Source organism: Phoxinus phoxinus (assembly GCF_949152265.1).
Source record: "Phoxinus phoxinus genome assembly, chromosome: 2".
Classification (NCBI taxonomy): Eukaryota; Metazoa; Chordata; class Actinopteri; order Cypriniformes; family Leuciscidae; genus Phoxinus; species Phoxinus phoxinus.
In genome coordinates, this window is record NC_136877.1 from 7,411,101 (window position 1) to 7,436,177 (window position 25,077).

The following is a 25,077-nucleotide window of genomic DNA, read 5'->3' on the forward strand; positions in this document are numbered from 1 at the left end:
CCTGCTGCCAGTTGGTGGCGCTATAACTTTGACTCACAATAGTCACATCCATGTGATCGTCCTCTTACAACAAACACACTGCTGAAGTTTCATCCAGATCAATTAATGTATGAAGACGTTATAACACATTGTGTTTTTCTTTTCTCGCCATAACTTCGTTTCCTCGCCACGGCCAAACCGTTCGAGATATCAAAAATCCGTCCGCAATTTAGCGTCCTCAATGTCTTGACTTCATGCTGACCGAGTTTGGTGGCGATAGGATAATTTTTCTTGGAGGAGTATATCAAATTCCAGGGGCATGCATTTTCATACAGCCCATAATAGCCGACTTCCTGTTGGACTGGTGTAAAACTTAGAGCACGAAAGTTGTTCGGCCCGATTAAATCTATATGTGTACCGAGTTTCATATTATTACATGCAAACGTGTTTGATATATGGACCAAGTTTTTCGGACCACGTTCAAGGGGGCGCTGTTGAGCTCCCCTGCCACGCCCGGGTACCAGCTTCAGCCCAGCCCTGATGGCCGCAGGTTCTGACCTGTGTGCAAAGTTTCAAGAGTTTTCGAGCACGTTAAGGTTCCCAAAAGTGCCCGAGAAGTCCCACACAGCAGAGAAAGGGTTAAAATAAAGCCCCCCTCCTCTCTCACACACACAGACACTGAGAGAGACTGGCAAAATTCCCATCAAATCACATTCAAACCAAAATATCTGACTTCCTGTTGGTCGGAGCTAATGACTGTAAATTAGAAAGTTGTCCGGCTCGGGGAGATAAATATAAATACCGATTTTTGTTACTGTAGGTAAAACTAATACCCCATTTTTGACTAAAGGTGGCGCTACTGAGCCCCTCCACCGCGCCCGTTTCTGAAACTTCACACATGCCTAGTACCTAATAAATCTGATATGCATGTTGAGTTTCATGCAATTTGAAGCATGTTAAGAGCCTCAAATGCACCCAAAAAGAATATAAAAGTTTAAAGCGTTGCCATGGCAACAGTATTTAAGATATCAATAATTCTTTCACAGGTCTACATCTGCCGTGTGTTTACATTATACACATAAAGTTTGAAGCAAATCGGGTAAAAATAAGAGGGTGAATTCAAAGCATTTTGAAAGTGACACACTTCCTGCTGCCAGTTGGTGGCGCTATAACTTTGACTCACAATAGTCACATCCATGTGATCGGCCTCTTACAGCGAACACACTGCTGAAGTTTCATCAAGATCAGTTAATGTATGAGGATGTTATAACACACTTCCTGTTTCCAATATTCGCCATAAATTCGTTTCCTCGCCACGGCCAAACCGTTCGAGATATCAAAAATCCCCTGGCAATTTTTCATCCTCCATGTCTTGACTTCATGCACACCGAGTTTCGTGGTGATTGGTTGAATCGTCTAGGAGGAGTATTTTAAATTCCATTGCATGTGTTTTTTAAACTACGCCAAATAGCCGACTTCCTGTTGGGCTGGGGTAAAAAGTCAGAGCACGAAGGATATATGAACCGATGAGATCTATAAGTGTACCGAGTTTCATATTATTCCACGCAAGCGTGTTTGATTTATGGACCAAGTTTTCGGACCGCGTTCCAGGGGGCGCTGTCGAGCCCTCCTGCCACGCCCGGGTACCAGCTTCAGTCCAGCTCTAATGGCCGCGGGTTCTGACATTTGTGCAAAGTTTCAAGAGTTTTTGAGCACGTTAAGGCCCCCAAAAGTGCCCAAAAGGTAGTAATATAATAATAATAATAATAAATAATAATAAATATATATATATATATATATATAAATAAATATAGCTGCAAGCAGCGATTACGGGCCCAAGCCGGTGGCACCGCCACCCTGGTGCCTTTAGTTACACTAAAGGCACCGGGCTGGCGCTGCTACCGGCTTGGGCCCTCCATCGCTGCTTGCAGCTATATTTATTTATATATATATATATATATATATATATAGCCGCCACCCCGTTGCCTTTCGGGTTCCTGTGCACGACGGGCAATAACGTAACCCCGCTTTGACTGTCGAGAAGAAGTCTGCTTTAGAGCTTGTATCAGTGTGAGTCTTTCTGCTCCCCTCCAAACACACACAGAAAAGGGGGGGGGCTGTCTGTGTGTGCCCCCCCCCCCACCCCCACCCCACACCCCACACACACACACACACACACGAACACACACACACACACACAGAGAGAATGGCAGGGGGAACTCTGTCAGAGAGAGACAAAACCACATTCAAACCAAAATATCTGACTTCCTGTTGGTCGGAGCTTATGACTGTAAAAGAGAAAGTTGTCCGGATCGATAAGCATAATATACAGACCGAGTTTTGTGACTGTAGGTAAAAGTAACCCCCCCACTTTAGTCAAAAATATCTTGAAAGTAACACACTTCCTGCTGCCAGTTGGTGGCGCTATAACTTTGACTCACAATAGTCACATCCATGTGATAGCCCTCTTACAACAAACACACTGCTGAAGTTTCATCAAGATCAATAAATGTATGAAGACGTTATAACACATTGTGTTTTTCTTTTCTCGCCATAACTTCGTTTCCTCGCCACGGCCAAACCATTCGAGATATCAAAAATCCGTCCGCAATTTAGCGTCCTCAATGTCTTGACTTCATGCTGACCGAGTTTGGTGAAGATCAAATTAAATTTCTTGGAGGAGTATATAAAATTCCAGGGGCGTGCGTTTTCATACAACCCATAATAGCCGACTTCCTGTTGGGCTGGCGTAAAACTTAGAGCACGAAAGTTGTTCGGCCCGATGAGATCTATATGTGTACCGAGTTTCATACTAATTCATGCAATATTCAGTTTGATATATGGACCAAGTTTTCGGACCCCGTTAAAGGGGGCGCTGTTGAGCCCCCCTGCCACGCCCAGGTACCAGCTTCAGCCCGGCCCTGATGGCCGCAGATTCTGACCTGTGTGCAAAGTTTCAAGAGTTTTCGAGCACGTTAAGGGCCCCAAAAGTGCCCGAGAAGTCCCACACAGCAGAGAAAGGGTTAAAATAAAGCCCCCCCTCCTCTCTCACACACACAGACACTGAGAGAGACGGGCAAAATTCCCATCAAATCACATTCAAACCAAAATATCTGACTTCCTGTTGGTCGGAGCTAATGACTGTAAATTAGAAAGTTGTCCGGCTCGGGGAGATAAATATAAATACCGATTTTTGTTACTGTAGGTAAAACTAATACCCCATTTTTGACTAAAGGTGGCGCTACTGAGCCCCTTACCACGCCCGTTTCTGAAACTTTGCACAAGTGTACTAGGCAATAAATGTAAAGTGTCTGTCGAGTTTCATGCAATTTCAAGCATGCTAAGAGTCTCAAAAACTTTAAAAAAGAATATTAAAGTTTGCTGCGTTGCCATGGCAACAGTATTTAAGATATCAATAATCCTTTCACAGGTCTACATCTGCCGTGTGTTTACATTATACACATAAAGTTTGAAGCAAATCGGGTAAAAATAAGAGGGTGATTTTAAAGCATTTTGAAAGTGACACACTTCCTGCTGCCAGTTGGTGGCGCTATAACTTTGACTCACAATAGTCACATCCATGTGATCGGCCTCTTACAGCGAACACACTGCTGAAGTTTCATCCAGATCAATTAATGTATGAGGATGTTATAACACACTTCCTGTTTCCAATATTCGCCATAAATTTGTTTCCTCGCCACGGCCAAACCGTTCGAGATATCAAAAATCCCCTGGCAATTTTTCATCCTCCATGTCTTGACTTCATGCACACCGAGTTTCGTGGTGATTGGTTGAATTTTCTAGGAGGAGTATTTTAAATTCCATTGCATGTGTTTTTTAAACTACGCCAAATAGCCGACTTCCTGTTGGGCTGGGGTAAAAAGTCAGAGCACGAAGGATATATGAACCGATGAGATCTATAAGTGTACCGAGTTTCATATTATTACACGCAAGCGTGTTTGATTTATGGACCAAGTTTTCGGACCGCGTTCCAGGGGGCGCTGTCGAGCCCCCCTGCCACGCCCGGGTACCAGCTTCAGTCCGGCTCTAATGGCCGCGGGTTCTGACATTTGTGCAAAGTTTCAAGAGTTTTTGAGCACGTTAAGAGACCCAAAAGTGCCCGAATAGTCGTAAGAAAAATAATAATAATAATAAATATAGCTGCAAGCAGCGATTACGGGCCCAAGCCGGTGGCACCGCCACCCCGGTGCCTTTAGTCGCACTAAAGGCACCAGGGTGGCGGTGCCACCGCCTTGGGCCCTCCATCGCTGCTTGCAGCTATATTTATTTATATATATATATATATATATATATATAAAAAACCGCCACCCCGGTGCCTTTAGGGTTCCTGTGCACAACGGGCAATAACGTAACTCCGCTTTGATTGTCCAGAAGAAGTCTGCTTTAGAGCTTGCATCAGTGTGGGTTCTGCAAAAGTGCGCATCGAGGGCACATATCAACCACAAAGTATGGGTGAGCACCCTTCTGAAACCTAAAATGAAAAATTAGACACCCTACAGTCTCATGGACTTAACGGACACATGAAATCAGCAGCCATTGTAAGTACACAACACCAAAAATTCATATGAAGTGTGGTATATATATATATATTACATTTTTTAAGGGACAAGACAAAGAATTTGACTTGCCTGACCTGATTAGAACAGTGAAAAAAATAAAAAATAAAAATAATCACTAAAACGAGAATTGTTCTGATTTTATTATGATACTCAAAATATTCCACAACAAATCCTTTAAATGTATTGATATTCAGAACAGAACAAGAATTAAAAAAAATAACAATAAAATATAATTTATTTATTTCGATTTTGTATTTTTATTTAATGACTATTATTTATTTAGAGCAGGTACAGCTAGTGTGCGATGCTTTTGCTATTTCAGAGGAAAAAAACAAATTTTATTTAAAAAATGCTTTTCAATTAAATCAAATGTTCAAGCTTTGTTTTCGTTTAATTATTTTGTTTGTTTTAAACTTTGTTCAATTTATATTGTTAATCATTTGACACTAACCAAATGCATAAAGTATCATTTTAACTTTTAAAAAACTATTAACATTTGTTCATAGTACATTGTCTGTCTTTTGTTAATAGGACAAAACATTGTTATTATATTTTATAATATTTCATATATATATATATATTAAATAAACATTTGTAATGAAATCGTTCAAAAAAAATATATCAGCATTGTTTTAAACTTTGAAACACAGAAGTAGCGCAATGTCTGGCCACGCCCACTTCTGGCATCAGACTTTTAGGCTGGCGCTGTCGTGATCACACTGCTATGACGTATGGTTCTGGGGTTCTGCAGTTGGTTACTATTGGGGCTCCCGCGCCACCTCCTTTTCACAACCTGAGGGAACCGTCTCCGGAATATTAACCTCACTCCCAGAAGTCCAATTCCCATCATTCATGCCTCTTACCTGGGACTGATTGCACGCGCACACACACACACACACACACACACACACACACACACACACACGCGCGCGCACACGTACACTGTTTAAAAACAAGAAATATTTATCCAACCTCGTTTAAAACAGTCTGTCGGTGCCATCTTTTGGACATTCATCATATTGCATTGGTTTTAATTTCTAGTCCTCAAACAGAGCAGTAGCCTTATCCGTTTATTTTTAAGTTATTGATTGAAAAAGAAACATCAAATGCATTTTTAGTCATAGTATTATTTTATACAGAAATACATTATTTGTAATTCAGATGAGAATAATTTTAAGGAAAACAAATATATTGATCTGAAATATAGCACGTGCTTTTGCAAAATAAATTCAAGCAATAGCCTATACCCGCCCCCGAAATGGCGCTAATTTTAAAATTAAACTAAAAAAGCTCACGGCTGCACAGGCATTCATAACGGTGCGCATCCAACGCGAGGAGTGAGCAGAACAGAGCGAACGTTTTTTTAGTTAATTTCTACTTTCATAGGAATTCATTCGAGCGCACTGCGAGCGCCACCATAATCATACTTACTTTCACTTTTATATTAGCGATTTAAACCCCCTCGCTGGTGTCACACGTTGGTTAACCGGTGGGAAAAATATACAGATATTCAAATATACAGATATATTAAATATATCATCGTGCTCCACCGTCGATTTGATGTGTGTGTGTGTGTGTGTGTGTTAAAATAATTTAGTTCAGTTAGAGAACGGGCACTAACCTACAATTAAAACCTGAACGTGTCCGCTTAATAAATCGTGAGCTGAATGAGAGTCGCAGCAAAGATCAGCACAAGGAGTCCAATTTCAATAATCATGGGTGGACAGCTGACTGAAAAGATGATGACGGAATATTGAACACGCAATTCAAGCAATCCCACCCCTGAAATGGCGCTATGTTTAAAATGAAACTAAATGCTCACGGCTACACGGGTAACGCGTTCACGGCGAGGAACGAGCAGAACCATTTTTTTACAGTCTATGAGCAGAACAGAGTGAATGTGTTTTAGTTCATTCCTACTGGACGTCCAGTAGGCTACTACTTTGGCTTTAATCACACATCGATTAACCCGTAGGAAAATATTCTCACAGTCACTAATATATTTATATATAAATACAATATACAATGGGCCTACCTGATTTCGAACACAAGAGGGCAGTATTGCCCTATGTATGACTTATTTTTTTACTAAATAGCGCATTCTGGCTGTTTTTTAACTTATACATAATTCTTAAATTGAAAAAAAGAACAAAATGGGTTTAGTTCTGATATTTGTATACTTTTATATAGAAATAAATGGTGTATAATAAAATTTTTAGAAGATATGAGGCTTTTAGTGATTCCTTTCTGGACATTACTTTAATCCCTCGCCACAGCAAAACCGTTTGAGATATTTAATATCCGTTCATAATTTAGCATCTTTAATGTATTTTCATCATGTTGAAAAAGTTTGGTGTGAATAAAATCAACCACCGCTAAAAACTCGGAGTCTAAAATATATCAATATATCACATTCAAACCAAAATATCTGACTTCCTGTTGGTCGGAGCTAATGACTGTAAATTAGAAAGTTGTCCGGCTCGAAGAGAAGAATATACGTACCGAGTTTGGTTACTGTAGATAAAACTAATACCCCATTTTTGACTAAAGGTGGCGCTACTGAGCCCCTCCACCACGTCCGTTTCTGAAACTTCGCACAAGTGTACTAAGCAATAAAAGTGATATGCATGTTGAGTTTCATGCAATTTGAAGCATGTTAAGAGCCTCAAATGCATCCAAAAAAAATATAAAAGTTTAAAGCGTTGCCATGGCGACAGTATTAAAGATATCAATAATCCTTTCACAGGTCTACATCTGTCGTGTGTTTACATTATACAGATGAAGTTTGAAGCAAATCGGGTAAAAATAAGAGGGTGATTTCAAAGCATTTTGAAAGTGACACACTTCCTGCTGCCAGTTGGTGGCGCTATAACTTTGACTCACAATAGTCACATCCATGTGATTGGCCTCTTACAGCGAACACACTGCTGAAGTTTCATCAAGATCAGTTAATGTATGAGGATGTTATAACACACTTCCTGTTTCCAATATTCGCCATAAATTTGTTTCCTCGCCACGGCCAAACCGTTCGAGATATCAAAAATCCCCTCGCAATTTATCATCCTCCATGTCTTGACTTCATGCACACCGAGTTTCGTGGTCATCCGATGAATTCTCTAGGACAAGTGTTTCAAATGCCAGAACATGCGTTTCCATACAGCCCATAATAACCGACTTCCTGTTGGACTGGCGTAAAACTTAGAGCACGAAAGTTGTTCGGCCCAATGAGATCTATACGTGTACCGAGTTTCATATTATTACATGCAAGCGTGTTTGAGATATGGACATGTTTTTGAATCCCATTCCAGGGGGCGCTGTCGAGCCCCCCTGCCACGCCCGGGTCCCAGCTTCAGTCGGGCCCTAATGGCCGCGGGTTCTGACATTTGTGCAAAGTTTCAAGAGTTTTTGAGCACGTTAAGGGCCCCAAAAGTGACCAAAAGGTAGTAATATAATAATAATAAAGAAGAAGAATAAATAATAATCCCATGGAAAACAATAGGGCCTTCGCCTTTTCAAGGCTTGGGCCCTAATAAAGAAGAATAATCCGAAGGAAAACAATAGGGCCTTCGCCTTTTCAAGGCTTGGGCCCTAATTATGTCTTTAAAAGGAACTGTGCATTTGTATAATTATGTTAAATGTGTTTGAATTGAAAGACATAATAAAGTACATTAAAAAAATATATATATGCTAAAATATTTGTAATTTGGACATTAGATGGGCCTTATTTAGAATTTTAAACCTACAAGTGTATTTGTATGATAGCAATAACTATAAAGGGACTATAGGCTATTGGGGTAAATCAAATGTAGGCTAATATACTGTAGGTCAATTACAAAGCTCAGATTCATCTTACCAGTTAAAATGTATACTGTGCTTTTGTAATTATTAATTTTTTTAATTTTGTGACTTTAACTTCTGCTTTAAAAAGCGTTAGATTTATCATTTTCAAATGTTCTTCTGATAACCAAAAAAATGCACTAGCTGCCAAACAAAACCAGAGAAAAATGTATTCATACATTTTTAAAGCAATCTAATTAAATATTGAGCACAAAACATTCAGCCAGTAAGAAAAGAAAGGATATGTATATAGGCTATATATATATATATATATATATATATATATATATATATATATATGCTACAATGATAAATGATAAAAGATCTACAAACGTGTTACTATATATAACGTTAACATAAACATTTCATATACAATATAACACGTAGGTCTATATTGTCTCATTTATCATTGTAGCCATATTTAAGTTATTTTTGGACTAATAGTGGTTAATAAAGTCCAATAATGGTATGAGAGAGTGTCAGTGGTAATATCATGTTCCTGTCGGTCAGTGTAAGAGGATCTGTGTAACAACGACAGTTAGCCTGCCCTGGGGGCTGTTCCATAAAACAAGATTAGAATACAAGCCAGACTTATTTTGGTTAGTCAGACTTATTGTCGGTTGATTCTGTTTCATAAAGCAAACTTTAAATAGTTCAAACTCAGTTACCCTGGCAACTTATGCTGGGAAACTAGCCTGGTCCAGGGCAGGCTAACTGTCAGGCTAAGCCTCAGTTGTTGCACAGATCCTCTAACACTGACCAATAGGAACACAATTACTGACAATCTCTCATACCATTATTTGACTTTATTAACCACTATAAGTATAAAATCAACTTAAATAAGGCTACAATGATCAATTAGACAATATAGACCTACAAACATATATATGTCGGGGTTTATATACATATATAAATATATACATCCTACAGGTTTTCTTTTCTTACTGGCTGAATGTTTTGTGATTTAATTAGATAGTTTTAAAAATTTATGAAACAGAACATTTAAAATAAATAATTACAAAAGCACAGTATTTCAACTGGTAAGATGAATCTGAGCTTAGTAATTATTAACCTATACACTTGATTTACCCCATTACAATAGTCCCTTTACAGTTATTTATATCATAAAAATACACTAAATTGTAGGTTTAAAATTCTAAATAAGGCACATCTAATGTCCAACAACCAATATTTTAGCATTTATATTTTATGTACTTTATTATGTCTTTCAATTCAAATACATTTCACAATTATACAAATGGACAGTTCCCTTAAATACATAATATTTCCCCCCAATAAATCTTATTTTTCCTTCTACTTTTTTCTTTTGTGATAATACCCACCAACACATAAAAACAATTAGAACAACAACCATTAAGTACATAGTTAGACACTTTTACATATGAAAAAAATGGAAAAAAAATCAAACATTCACATATTTATATCAAACTCTTATAATGACACATAATTCATAATAAGTTATTAAAGTAATATTATTTAAATATTAAATATTAAATAAGTAAATAAATAAAATAACAAATAACTAGAATTAAGGGAGGGAAGGTTATTTAGTTATAGGCTAATGTATTCCTTTATTTTATGGAATATTCTTTGATTTTAGAGTTGCACATATCTTTTCAAAATGTATACTTTTGCTCTTAATTTCATGTTATCCTCTCCATAATGCACTGTATAAACTAAATCTAACCAAACCTTCTTACTTTCTCCACAAAAAAAGATTGCTTTATTAAAAGCTGCAATTCAATTCTAATTAAATAAGTATAAGTCATCTTTTTTAAGTAGCTTAGGTCCTAAACCCAAAACTATATTTTGTATCTTTATTATATTTGGTTTCTTAAAAAAAACAAATTCCCTGAATTAGGCCTACTTCTGTTCAATTGTTTTATTATAAGTATAAAATGAGTGTAATGAGATATAAGTTCACTGCAACTGATCCAACATCCTAAAGATAAATTATTATAATCAGAAGATATTTCTGGTGTTATAAAATATCGCATAGCCTATTAATTTTCCAAGCAAAATGTATATTAGTCAGAATATTTGCTCCTATTTGGCGCGCATGCGCGCAGCAGCGCTCGTTCAATGTGAAGTTTACAGCAAAATTTAACTATTTGCACGACTTTCTAAGATTTTCAGATGGAGAATATTCCTGTGAAATGTAAGTCATATCTTCTTTTGTGTTCAACAGAGGAAAGAAACTCATACAGGTTTGGAACAACATGAGGGTGAGTAAATTATGATAATCTTTTTTTTATTTTGGGTGGAACTATCCCTTTAAATAGCCTATTAAATCCATGTCATTCACCCATTCAAAGTCCATGATGATCATTCATTCTTGTGAAGATATGTATCAACAAAGAGATATAAGGGACTTTGGTACCAGTAACCACACAACCACACCACAGAAGAATATGTTTCAATCAGTCTGTGATTTTAACACATGTTGTGTCATAAAACCTTTACATTGGCAGGCAGCTTTACATTGTTTGTGTATTAAAGTTACTTTATTATTTATCATCTTTCAAAATTTACGTAAAAAAACTTTGCTTTTACATAGCCTAACCCTTTTTGTATGTTTATTTTTAGACAGCCTACTTTTGATGTAATGCTCAATTTCTTTGTTTTTTTTTACACTTCTAAATAGAAAATTTATGATAAACACAACCCAGTCACAAAATATACAGAGCACACGTATACAACAAAAAAAGGTGTTTAGGACTTTTCAGCATTAAGGACTTTTGGGGTTGTGTAACGTGACGCCATTGTGCGTAAAACATGCGTGTTACGTTTCACGGTCTCGCGATGCTCTGCTCATGATTCTGATTGGCTGCTATTGGATTCGTCACTGGCCGTCTACCGAGTGAATTGAGCGCTGATTGGCTGGTTTGGTTGAAGTGAATGGCTCATTTCTCGTGACTGGTGGTGAAATGGTGTGCCGGTTGGACTAGAACTAGAACCAGAACCAGGACAGGTTGCGTGTAATAATAAAATAAAAAACAGCTTCAAGCAAATAGATTACAGGTAAAACCTGCGGACTGGTTTCCACTGAACTCCAGCAGAGAAGCGACAGAAACTAACGTTAAGTGAAGATGGGGGAAGAAACTGAAAGCTCAGTGAATAGAGATAATCAGATAATAAAGGATGAAAATACAGGCACATCGGAGGAGAGCGATGTGAAATACTACACAGTCGAAGAGGTTCAAGCCCATAACATGATCAAAGACTCATGGCTCATCATCCACGACAAAGTTTACGATATCACAAGTTTCATGGAGGAGGTAAGACGGTTGGAGTTACATCATGTCCTCCACACCACAGCTCACACTGTGCAACCACACAGCACTAAACCCTGCATGATTTTACTTGTCTTTTCTATTACATATAACTTATATGTTTTACACGAGCTACTCTTACTAATTTACGCTGGAATGTATCTAGACTCGAAACATAAGCTGCTGTCAAGTGTCAGGATAATCAAAGTCAGTGTGTTAGCATAACGTTACTAGATTCAGTGCAGTAAACAACACTCTGAATGATTAAACTAGCTAACACTGTTTATATATATATATATATATATATATATATATATTTAGCAAAATTCAAGGAAGGCTTTGAATGATTGGGTATTAGCCACATAACGTTAGCTACCCGGCTAGCCCAGTCACGTTGAACTGTCACAAAATGAATGATTCCAGCTAACTTATAGTGCGGTGCATCTCTGACACATTTATGTTCCTTCAAGTCCTGTGTCACGCTTAGAGTTTTATACAACCTACATTTCTTTTCATTTTAGTATGACAGAACTACTGTGTTGCTTACAAGAAGCGTGTTAAAACGAGCAAGTCGGTAATCAAATCTTGTGAATTAGGGCTGTAATTAACTCTAACGATTATTTTGGCAATCAGTCGATTATTTTGACGATTCATCAAGTAATTGGATATTTTTTTGTGTGGAAATAAAAATAGACCCAAGCAAAGACCTAAGCCTTTAAAATGACTTAAAATACAAATTAAAGGCCCAATTGGGTTAAAACACATTATCGAAAGCAAGTAATCATGGTTTTATAAAACAACAACAATCTTATGCACATATGCCTGCATAGGGCGTCAATGGCCTGGTGGTGTTACACTTTACAGAAGATCAAATCCTTGTTTAATATTGTCCGAACAACATTTAATTCAAATGGTCACCTCTTTGTGATAGAAATGCTACAGCCACGGTCATTTCTTGAACATGAAAAGTAATATTTGAAAGACAGAAGAATTCATATTGCATTTACTGCCCTCGTTATTGCTATCTAATCAGTTTACAGTTGATTAGATAAAAAAATCAGAAAGATGTGTTCACAATTTTTAGAGTCAGCATAAAAGCAGTCCATACGGTTGCTCCATTTGTTCAATAATACTGAATTTTTTTTTTGTGACGTCATACTGATTCATTTGTTATATAATGCATATATTATAAAATACTTTTAATTACAATAAAACTTTATGTAATGTTGTGGTAATATGAACAACCAGTCAGTATGTAAGTTCATTGACGTTTACGTCTCAGGGCGGGACAAGCTGTCACTCACATGAGATCGACCAATGGACTTTATGCACAGCTACACTACTTCCTGAACTTTAGCCAGCTCCTTTGTTTCCTTTCTGCCATTATTGGACAAACTGGTCAATCCAGGTGTGCCTGACCAACAACAATAATCAGACACACCTGGATTAATCAGTTTGTCCAATAATGGCAGACAGGAAACAAAGGAGCTGGTTAAAGTTCAGGAAGTAGCCTAGTGCAGCTGTGCATAAAGTTCATTGCAAACCACATCCATCCAATCAATTCCCCATGGACAAAATCAAGTCCCATCCTACATTTTGTTTTCTTGCTTGAGAAACCGGTTCACTCAGGGCTGGGTGATATGGCCAAAAAAATTTATGACAATAATTGTTTTATATCAGTCGATATCGATAATAATCATGATAAATGTCAAATCTTTATTTCTTTCAAGTTTAGGCAGATTTTTGCTCATAAGTGAAAGTTGTAGAAACCAGAGCGTTAATTGTGGTTTTAAACTAGTCTTTATTGTCAGAACATATCATGACAAACACTTGCCAAACAAGGGAACATTCACAAATCTGAGGAACATTCAAACATTTGTCATTTTTCCTTAACAAAATAAATATCTTTATTGGAAATTTAATTTCTTAGTTTCTGCATGTGCTAATGGGGGATATTATTTCAAGTCTTGAAACAGGTTTGTGTTGCCTAACTTTGATGGCATGTATCTTCAGCACAGTTTACTGTGCAGGGTGCAATATTAATGTTACATGCTTTGTGTCGAAACGCATATTTGACAGTGAGTTGACAGTAGTATTAGCTTCAGTTAGGATGCAGATTTACTATGTTAAATTTAGGTTCATTAACGAAAACAGTAACATCTGTTGACGACCTTAATTTTATTTGGTAAAATGTAATATTCTGACTGTTTGAGTCTTATTAATATTAACCATTGGTCATCCAGTATCATGCATTTAGATCATGATAACCACAGATAAAACCAGGCATGGCCTATAGCACCTCACTATCATGGCAAAATGTAACTATGGTTTATTATGGTATTTCTATGAAAAACAGTAGCCTAAATACATTATTAAATACTGTAATTATATTCCATTAGTCATTTAATACATTGTCTACATTCATAATATAATACAATTCAATATGTATATCCCACATTTCATGGTGCAGTTAATATTACTAGGTTAACGTTACAGTGAATCCATGGTAAGTGATGGGAATTTGTAGACGGAAAAGCCTTCTGACTATCGTTGCGCACAGTGTTTCTCCTGTTTCATCTGCCTTTTAAACTGGTTTAAATCACTGAGACATTTGTGTTCTTAAAAAAGACTTCAAAAGACATGACAATGAAAAACTTTCATGTCTACGCATCACTGGCCTGATCGAGCAAGTGACACTTCTGTCAACTGTCCCGAGCATCATTCATGCGGGCCATCGGGCAGTCCTTATTATCGGGCCCTGTAATTATTAGGCTAATAATGTCTGATTCAGTTAGTAAATACTAGCTAATATTTTAGTAACTGCTGCAATTGAATCTGAAGTGTTTGATTCACTAAAATAAACCGGTTCATAGTCATTTGACATGTCACATGAGTCATTTGTTCAGGAATTGGTGTACTTGCCCTTTGTTTTTGATCCACTTAAAAAAGTATTTTAGTTCGGTCACGGTGTTGTGGCAGAACCGTTACCAGGACCGAACTTTAGTAAAATATTTCGTTTCCTGTTGTAAGGCGGCATAAAACGGACGTTGTGATTAGTCTTTTCTTCCCTATTGTGATGTATATCAGAGTGAAACGACTTCTCGAACAGGAAAAAATGTAGGACGGGACTTGATTTTGTCCATGGGGAATTAATTTGGATGGTTGTGGTTTGCTATTGGTCAATCTCATGTGAGTGACAGGTTGCCATGCAGTCACGACAGTAAACACGTCAGATAAGAGAAGAGATGTCGCTTCAAGAGGGAGGGGAAGTTACTCTGATTAAAGATTACGAAGCAAAAAAAAAAAAAAAAAAGTGTGAATGAATGATTTATAATAAATACGGCAATATTCGATTGAAAAACAATAATTGTCTATTTTGACTTCATAGTGACTCAATTTGTCAGTTGCCTGGATGGTACACTTTCTCACCATTGTGTAACATCAAAATCAGAAATTGTAAAATGAGGCCAGAGGTTACATTTTGTGCAACAGATGTGTCTGGATTTATGGGATGTGCAGAATAGTTGAGTGCCTGCCAGTGTTCAGAGGATATAAGCTTTTCTTTCTCCTTTTCTTTCATAGCATCCAGGAGGTGAAGAGGTTCTGCTGGAGCAAGCAGGTTCAGATGCGACAGAAAGCTTCGAGGATGTGGGCCATTCCACAGATGCCAGAGAGATGCTCCAGCAGTATTACATCGGGGAACTCCATATGGTAGTGCTAGTTTTTAGGACAAAACACATCTGCAAATATGAGTAGAGTGATACGCAGGGTGGGAAATTAACTTTTTCCGGAATTCAAATTTATAAAAGAAAGTGCACTAGCATATTTTGAATTGCTTCAATACACAATTTTTTTATTATTATAAATACATATTTTATTAATATAGGCAAATAAAAAGTGATGTGGAAAAAAAGCCTGCGAGACCATGGTAAAATTGTGTTTGGTGATATTCTACAGTAATTGTAGGCCTACATGTTTAATGCAAAAAAAATATTGACTCATCTCTCAGTAATAGGGGTGGGCCAATAGGGCGACGGTGTAGATATGAATAAAACACGTCGGCAAATATATTTGAATGGGTTGTTATTGCTGCTTCCATAGACACCATTGTGTATTTTACAAACTATAAACCTATTGTTTTGCTATAAATTACGTATTTAAATGTCTGAAGCCTAAAATAAACATTGCATCACCCGCCACTTTGAAAAAGTACCCGCCATTGGCTGGTGGCGGGTGCTAACTTCCCACCCTGGTGATACGATTAATCATTTAAAGATTGCAAATTCATAAACTTTAATAATGCTTACTTTCCTGTTTTAGGACGATCGAAAGAAAGAATCAAAAAAGGTAAAAACAATCCCAAGAACTCTTTGTGACCGATGCAAAAACATATCGACTGTCATGTATAAGTTGCGTTTTGTTAATGTTTCCTCGCTTTGTCACGTTTCTGTTCTAGGAGGTCTACATCACAACTTCCAAGGAGTCAAGGTAAGAAGTGCGATCAGTTCTGCATGCACTACAGTGCTCACGTTTGGGTATTTTTTCTCTTTAACCGGTTGTTTGTCTTTTGCTCAGGTCAATGACCACCTGGTTAATTCCTGCCGTAGCTGCTGTGCTTGTGGGCATCATGTACCGCTACTACATGCTGGAACACAAATCGTCCTGAACTTTGTCACCGCTGTATTTCTCTTGTCTGGAGGCCTTGACTTGTTTAAGCGAGTGTGTCTATAAGATCGCTCTCTAAACTCCTGCTCATCCTTTCTTCTTTAGTTTCTACTCATCTGACTGGAAATGGTCCATAGCCCGTTGGCTCATTTTGACTGGGTTTTTCTACCAACCTTCACTTCAGAATCCACAATTCTGTCTATCCTGCAGGACTTTATCCGCAGCATTATACTCTGATCATGGCCACTTTTTCTGTCTTTTTAAATGTACTTGGAAAGCACTTCAACTCCTTTAAATTAATCTAGAGTGTAGTTGGAAAGGTCAGGTGTGGTCCAGCTTTTGCTGATGGATCCTATTTTGCGGAGCATTTTGACAAATCGCATGTCCACAGCCTTCACATAGCTGCTAGTTGATGTTTGTCAATGTATTACCTTAGGTTTATTACCTGAGGATTTTGACCAAATGATTCAAGTGGAGTTGAAAGTTGCATCTCCAAGAGAAGAGCATGGAGTCATGGTACTAAAAATAACTTAAAGGAATGGTTCGGGGGAAAAAAAAAGATAATTTACTCACCCTCGTGTTGATCCAAACCGGTATGATTTTTTTTTGCGAAAAACATGAGAAGATATTTTTTGAAGAATGTTTGTATTTTATGGGGAAAACACATTTCTTAAAATTAATTCTGGTATGTACAGGTGTGGCACGATATGAGGGTGAATTTTCATTTTTGGGTGAACTATCCCTTTAAGGAAAACTAGAAAATATTGTCATAGTTTCATATTGTCATAACACTTTTGCATGAATGTTGTCATTCAACATCAGACAATGTGCAAATGCTGAAATGTAGCATAGAGTTACAGTCATACAGTGCTTTACCGTTATATGCTCTCTTTTTTCTTACAATGAAGATTTCTAGTGTGGTACCTGTATCTGCAAACTTGAAATTGACTCATTACTCGGTCCATTTGTAATTATGCATTTGAGAGGTTTTTTTTTAACCATTTGTTTCAATGTTGGTAAGAGAATTTTTTTCAGAAGTGTTTGAACTGTTCATATAGTCATTGTTCTTATATGCTTCTCTAATGAATTGCTCTTAGTATTGCTTGCATGTATTTTCTAGCTCGACTGGTTTTAGCTGAAAGGGCAGGTCATGAAAAGTCATTATATGCAAGTGTTTACTCTTTAACTGCCTTTACCGTTCAACTTCAAAACTATAAGTAAACCAAAATGTCGACTTTTGTTTGCTTCTGTTGTGTATTTCTGTTGTTAAATCTTCCATTGTATGTCCTTCTTAAACAATATTTGCTTTAATTCAGTAGCTTTTAATGAAAAATTAGTAATATATAAATATTTCTAGCCCAAATTCCCATGTTTTCTTGAGTGTCATATTTGCCTCTTTTTTTTTTTATATATTTTTTATTTTATTAAATCATTCCTGCCCCAAGGTCTGTGCAAATAACTTATTTTCCTGCCAGGCTGAGTCAATGTATTCGGCTTTGTCTAACAATTCATGTTCAGATGTTTGTGTGCATTTTATATGCATAGATGTCAATGACATTGTCAAGTTTTCATTGGATCACATATTAATGTCATAGTTTAATTCTAGCGATGTAAAAAAAAAAAGATTCTCCTGAATTGAGTACAAATGTGTTAATTTCTATAGGTCACTATCTGCTCTATTAGGCTAGTTCAGCAGCTCAAGGCCTTTAATATTGCAGAGATAAATGTGATATATTTAATAAAATTGATAATTGATCCGTCTGATTAGGAATGTGGTATGTCAGTGAATTGACGTAATCAATGTGTTATAAAAATTTCAGCTACGTTTCAATAAATGGTTAAAAAAGCAAATATGTCTGTGTACTATTTTATTGTCTATATATTGTATTTTAGACTAAATTAGTAACATGCATTTAAATTTAAAATGGGCAGGTACAAGGGTATCATCCACATACAAAGTTGGTTAATAACAACTGCAATCTTGGTTAACAATTACTTAATTGCTTAGGATATATGATGTATTGAATATTATTTAAGCAGGTAAACGATAATTTTTACACAAAACGCATTCTTTTAAAAAAATATAAAAAATGTAGTGTTCATCGGAGTTGTTCAAGACCTCGGAAACACAAAGGTCTATTAGAAAACCTTAAAAATGGGGGGTAAAAATTAAATCTACAAAATGCTAAAAACTTAACACATTTTATTTTATAAAGTCTATAGGCTATGTAATACTGAAGAGAAAACCTCGAGAACTGACGTTAGGACCCAGCCAAACAGCCCAGACTCATGAAATAGTGTTATATTATTTTCCCCCCACAAGATGTGTGGTTGCAAGGAGCTTACAAATAATTAGTAAGTAGCCTACATGTGGTTCCTTTGTCTGTAACGTTACTTACACAGTCACATGCACACATGCAGGTGAGAGTCGTGAGACCCATCTGTAAATTTGCCAATAACTGAACAATTTGTATCGCTTTATCTGCTCCATAGAAATAAAAACATTAGGATGGTTCTGTGCGTTTACACACTTTACTACTAATAACAATAACAATACATTAATGAATGCAATACATTATGCTGGACATCGTTATTCTAAAGAAGAAATCGCTTGGTAAAAAAAAAAGTGCTGGTAAGTCTGATTCATTAGGGAGTCGGTTCTTTCGGACGGATTGTTTCAAATAAACGGTTAAAATTCACAAATTTGGTGGCAATCACTCAGTTTCTTTTCCAGGCGCTCAATTTTATTGTGTAACTTAGTTTGTTTAAATGCTGTTATCGCCACGTTTTCAATACGCTTTACAAACCGCAAACTGAATGAGGTGCGATATTTCGCTGGTTAATTAAACGAACTGAAAAGCACAAGGTGGTGATAAAACGCGATTAAACTCACAGAAAAGGCCAATGAATGAACGAAAAAGACTCAGATCACAACCCTGATCACAACCTGCATCTCCTTGCTTACGTTACTCCCAAACTGTAGTTCCTTCGTTTACTAAAGCTTGCGATCAAGTTGACTGAGTCGTTTAAAACGACACCGATTCATTTGTTTTAATCGTTCAGGAATCGATTCACAAAAAACACAGACGTCACTTCCCTGTGAATGCTGGGATAGTAATGGCGGCCTACTGTACACATTGTTGACGTTTACCGCTATGCTATTTCACTGAATGTTTTTTAAATTGTATCATTCAGTACATAACTTTTATTATACATTGTAGATTAGGTTTGAGGAATCTATCGTTTCAAAGGTAAACCCGTTTATTTCTTTTTAAATGAGTAGTGCCACAGTGCTGCTTTGCATTAACAAATTTTTGAGATTTGGAGACATCAATGATCGCAGTTTAATCAGCTTCATTCTAATTCTAATTAACGTACACATCGATAATACAGTGGCAGCGCTGTTTTTTATTATCAAAATGCTGTATGATCAGTTCAGTTATTAATGTTTTCAAACCTTTCAGCAAACTTACGGTGGCAACCAAAATACTATTGTTACTACAGTTATTGGTGATATTTTAAGACGCACACCAAACATTAAACATGGAATTGTATCCATAATTATGTTGCGATCTCCTTTAATATTATAGGTAGTTAAAAAAATCTTCCTATCGTTTATTGTTGTTGTGACAGTGGTGGCCATGGCTAACGTTAATGCTAAGAACTACATTTTTATTTCTAACAGTAATAGCTGTAGTAACTGGTATTGTGGTAGAAACGGCTAGAAATTACTTTTTTTTTTGTGGCAAGCGGCAAAACCTACCCGTTTTATTGTTTAGGGGGCATTTTAGATATATTTGTGTATTAACAAGATTTAGTTTTTTATGTAACAAGTTACCCATGTCCATTTTCCAGTTTTTACTTATTATTAGTTCCATGTACTCATATTAATCACATATTGTATCAGCATGTGTTTACTTGACTTCTAACACAACGTCTGTGTATTTTTGGCCCTTATGAGTAACTTTTGGGAATGGCTTTTTAGATACACCAGAAATCCATCAGCTGAGTGCTGTGATCGACACCTCAGCAGAGATGGAAGAGATGGAAGATGATTCCTCCCTGCATCGACTAGAAGGCAGTGACCCCAGTGTGCAGGTCGGGGGGCTGATCGTGAAGAAGAAGATCGCTTCAACAGAACAACATGTGTTCAGAGCACCCGCTCCACGCACCTCGCTCCTGGGCCTGGATCTGCTGGCCGCCCAGAAACGCAAGGAACGTGAGGGGAAGGAAGGGCTGGATGATCAACCCAAGAAATCCAAGGTGGTGTGCTACAAGGACTGGGAGGAGGGGAAAAGTGATTCAGGGTCTGATGACGAAACTGAAGAGGATGGCGAGAGCAGGAATGGGAAAAAAGAAAGGTGGGTTGTTCTTCAAGAAAATTAGGTAACACTTTATTTTACAGTGTCCTTGTTAGCTTACTTACTATAGTAAATTATGCATAAAATGCAACTAACCCTAAACCAAACCCTAATGCCAACATTATAGTAAGTTCATGTAGTACTGAACTTCATGTAGTAATTAATGTAATGCCTAACAAAGACACCTTAAAATAAAGTGTAACCAACAATTATTTGTGCCGCATAGACAGAGTCTGTAATTACAAAACATCTTAAGGCTAAAAGTAGCTCCTAACTTGCCAATTTAGAAGAAACTCTTAAAAATTAGGGATGCACCGATATGAAAGGTTTGGCCAATACCGATAACTCTTTATATTTGAAAGCCGATAACCGATATATTGTAATTTTTACGTATTATTTGAGAGCCTGATTACAAAAAAAATCTCACCATTAAAAGACATGTCCCATGCACACAATTATAATGTTTTTATAAATAATCTTACTAAGTAAGATTATTAATTATAATCATACTGTGTGGGTGAAAAGACTTTGTGAAGCACTTTGTGTTTTATAATCGTTATCATTAAGGAATAAGATCATATGGGTGTTTGAATCGATATTGTGATCTTTTAATGATTATCCGTGCAGCTCTACTTTTGGATATTATATTATTATTTCTGTAATTATTTTATTTTATCTAGAACATTCCTAATACCTTCCATCTTAAATATCAAGGACACAAGCAAATGAATAAATACTTTGCATCATAAGTTTACTGTTTTTTTTTGTGTGCCTCTACAGGAAGTACCGTGTCACTGGCTCAGAAACGCCATCAAACCCAGGAGGGGTCAGTGAGGAGTTTAAGTTGAAAAATCAACAGAGGGAAAAAGACCGACGTGAACATGGGGTTTATGCATCCTCCAAAGAAGACAAGACCAGAGACAAAGACAGATCCAGAGACAAGGACAGAGACCACGACCGCTACCGTGACAGAGACAGAAGAAAAGACAGAGGTAAGTCAGGTGGTGTCTCCGCCTGTGAGATCTCAGCACAGAACTTCAGGCTCTGATGGTGGTTTTATGGGCTGTGTGCAGATGAACGGGACGGCTGCCGCAACCGTGGAGCCAGCAGCAGTCGCTCTGAGCGCGGTGAAGGCAGCGTGAGGAGTGACCGCTCTCAGAGGGACGGCTCGTCCGAACGAATGAGTCGTGGTACTCGACGTGATGAGCCAGATTCACCCCGTAACAGAACCAAAGGTCAGTCACGCTCCCAGATTTGCTCAGAACTAGGGTTGGGTACCGAAACGCGGTGCCAATAGGGAATTAATTCTGATGTAAACGGTAGTAATGAGACCGAATAAGAACGCAAATTTCGGTGCCTGACTTTTTTTTTTTTACCGGCCCCTGTAAAACATAATTCATTTCGTTCGTTGCTTGACGAAAGTTCAAGTTCAGCAGGCTTCCAGTGTCTCTATAGCACGCAGTGTGTTTACCGTGCAATTTATACGTGAAAATTTGTTTTTACGTGCATATGATACGCAGTTTTTGTGTGCATTTGATACGCACTTCATTGCGTGTAATACACACGCACCCCACACCACTAATTCTACCCAAACGTATAATACACACGCACCCCACCCCACTACTAAACCTACCCTAACCAACCTATGCGTATCCTACGCACGTAAAAACGGATTTTCGCGTATAAATTACACTATAAACCCACTGCGTGCTATAGAGACGCATTTAGCGTGATCGGTTTGCGACATCACAGATGATGATAACAGCAGCCGTTCATCTTCGGGTCAGTCTAGTAGGCCTTTTTTAATGCCAACTGAAAATCTTGCATATCAAGTAGGCTAGCAAACACCGTTGCCATTCAACAGCGAGTGTGACAACGTGTGCAAAATGTTTTAACAAAGTTCCAACACTTCTTTATACGAGGCTATAGGCTACTGTGTGTGTTAAATATTTCTGCTCAGTGTCAGATATTTCTCTGCTTAAAGTAAGTCATTATGGCCTGGTTTCACAGACAGGGCTTAGATTAAGCCAGGATTATTTAGGCCTTAGTTCAATTAGGACATTTACATCTTTTATTAACATGCCTTAGAAAAAACATTACTGGTGTGCATCTTGAGACAAAACAATGGCACTGACATATTTTAAGATGTGCCAGTGCAAGTTGCTTTCAGTTGAAACAGCTCAAACATGAATTCTAGTCTGGGACTAGGCTTAAGCCTTGTCTGTGAAACCGGGGGAATATGTGAAGACAAAATGTTGATCTTAACTTAAGTGTCTTACATCAGTAGCCTATTAAATGGCGCAATTTTTCATTTAATCAGAAATCTTTAAATCTTTAAGTTAATATTATGTCCAGTTTGGGCCTGTAAATAAAAGGGTATTATTGTTTGACAAAGTGTGTGCGGTTTCGTTTTCTTATGTACCGGTTCAAGAACCGTTTAAGCACCGGAACTGTTTAAAAAATACCGAGGTAGTACTGGTATCGGATAAAACCCAACCAATACCCAACCCTACTCAGAACGCTCTAGCCTGATCAGTTTTAACAATACTCAATGTCAGTTGTCATTACATTTCCTGTTTCGGAGATTGACCCGAGTAGAACCTTTCCGTCTATGTATTATGTATTCATTCCTAACCTTAAAGGAATAGTTCACGCAAAAATGAAAATTCTGTCATTAATTACTCACCCTCATGTCGTTCCAAACATGTAAGACTTTCGTTCATCTTCGGAACACAAATGAAGATCTTTTTGATGAAATCTGAGAGCTTTCTGTCCCTCCATTGACAGCTGCACAACTACCACTCTGACACTTCAAAAAGTTCATACAGAGAGAGTTCAGTTGTGGTAAACGGAAGCTCAAGCATGTTCGCTTGACGTGCAAGAACCAATGAGGTTCATTCTCGTGTTACGCATCACGTTTGAGCCTCTGCAAGAACCAATGAGGTTTGTTCACGCGCGTCAAGCAGGTTCGGTTGAGCTTCTGTTTATTTCCGCTGATCAATGTTTATATGTGAATTAAAGCCTAAATTCAATCTGTTCATCATAAAAAGCGATCGTGTCTCTTCAGAAAATTTGGGGCGAAACAGTTCAAGTTTTACGATCTCTTTATGAACTTTTTGAAGTTTCAAAGTGGTAGTTGTGTTGCTGTCAATGGAGGGACAGAAAGCTCTCAGATTTAATAAAAAAGATCTTCATTTGTGTTCTGAAGATGAACGAAAGTCTTGCGAGTTTGGAATGACATGAGGGTGAGTAATTAATGGCACACACCCTTGAACTATAACCTACTATTGGAACCAGAAGGAATTGAGAAAAATGTTGTTGCATCCCTCAAACCTGAACCTGGTTTTACCCTAACAAGTGCTGCATGATTAATAAAAAAAAAAAAAACTGAAATTGCAATATGGCTAAATCCCAAGGCCTGCGGTTTAATGAAATAAATATGCGCTGCTTGTTTTAGAGTGAAGCGCAGCATTGTTTTACACGCAAGCAGATCATGATCCGCTATCTTCAGTGTTTCGGAGCGGCTCAGTTCCCAGTAAACTTTTTTTTTGTAGTATTTTTTATGTAGTATTTTTTTGTTTTATTTAATTTTATAATAATAATTATTTATTCAATTATAGTTTTTTCACCCTAAATCATGCAGACCTAACCTTAGCTATAAACGTAAACCTAACAAATCTGATTGGTTTATACCAATGCTGTTTCAGGACTAACAAGTGTTAAGTGTGTTTCACATGTCCACGCAGGCTTGGTCACTCCGTCACGCTCCAGCTGGGATGAAGATGACAGTGGATATTCCAGCTCACGTCACTCACACTGGGAGAGCCCGTCTCCTGCCCCCTCGCACCGGGAGACTGACCGCTCCGAGCGCGGCCATCGTTCAGTCCGGGACAGTGAGAGGAGAGACAGGTGTGACTCACTTCCTCAAAGCCTCGGTGATCAATGTGTGGTTGAAGGTTATTTGTGGTGACATGGTTTGTGTTGGTCAGGAGGAATATTAATAGATGTTTCCTTGTCACTTTTGTTGTTCAGGTCAAGTAAACCTCAATATCCGGCAGATACTCCTCTACCAACCCCATCATATAAGTACAACGAGTGGGCCAATGAGAGGAAGCATCTTGGCTCCACACCTCGCCTGTCCAGAGGAAAAGGTAAAGACAACCCTTACAAGGTCTTTATGTGGAGAATGTGGTGTAAATTTGACCTTTTAATTCAAATTTGAACGTTTTAAGCTTTGTTTAATGTACATTATATCTGATTTATTTATTTATGTGTTTGTTTGTTTGTTTTACTCTTTATTACTGTTTGATTATTAATATTTTTCCTATTTTATATTATTATATATTTTATTTTTCCCCCTTT

General features: G+C 37.5%; 2 protein-coding genes across 3 annotated transcripts in view; both read left to right on the forward strand.

Annotated features, from left to right (window-relative positions):
* Positions 1–11,214: 11,214 nt before the first annotated feature.
* Positions 11,215–16,900, forward strand: cyb5b (cytochrome b5 type B). The gene is made up of 5 exons (XM_079639464.1): positions 11,215–11,695; positions 15,272–15,400; positions 16,010–16,036; positions 16,146–16,177; positions 16,265–16,900. The coding sequence occupies exons 1-5, from the start codon at positions 11,507–11,509 to the stop codon at positions 16,353–16,355; spliced, it is 468 nt and encodes a 155-aa protein (XP_079495590.1). The 5' UTR covers positions 11,215–11,506; the 3' UTR covers positions 16,356–16,900.
* Positions 16,901–19,013: 2,113 nt separating this feature from the next.
* The window catches only part of dhx38 (DEAH (Asp-Glu-Ala-His) box polypeptide 38), a 39,121-nt gene continuing 33,057 nt past the window's right edge, over positions 19,014–25,077 (forward strand). Inside the window, exons 1-6 of one of the 2 annotated variants that reach the window (XM_079589331.1) lie at positions 19,014–19,605; positions 20,340–20,715; positions 21,496–21,707; positions 21,789–21,950; positions 24,462–24,624; positions 24,748–24,866. In XM_079589331.1, coding sequence (XP_079445457.1) covers positions 20,390–20,715; positions 21,496–21,707; positions 21,789–21,950; positions 24,462–24,624; positions 24,748–24,866 — 982 coding nt within the window. In that variant the 5' untranslated portion in view covers positions 19,014–19,605; positions 20,340–20,389. The remainder of the gene's footprint in view (positions 19,606–20,339; positions 20,716–21,495; positions 21,708–21,788; positions 21,951–24,461; positions 24,625–24,747; positions 24,867–25,077) is intronic. The other variant, XM_079589330.1, reaches the window with a different exon arrangement.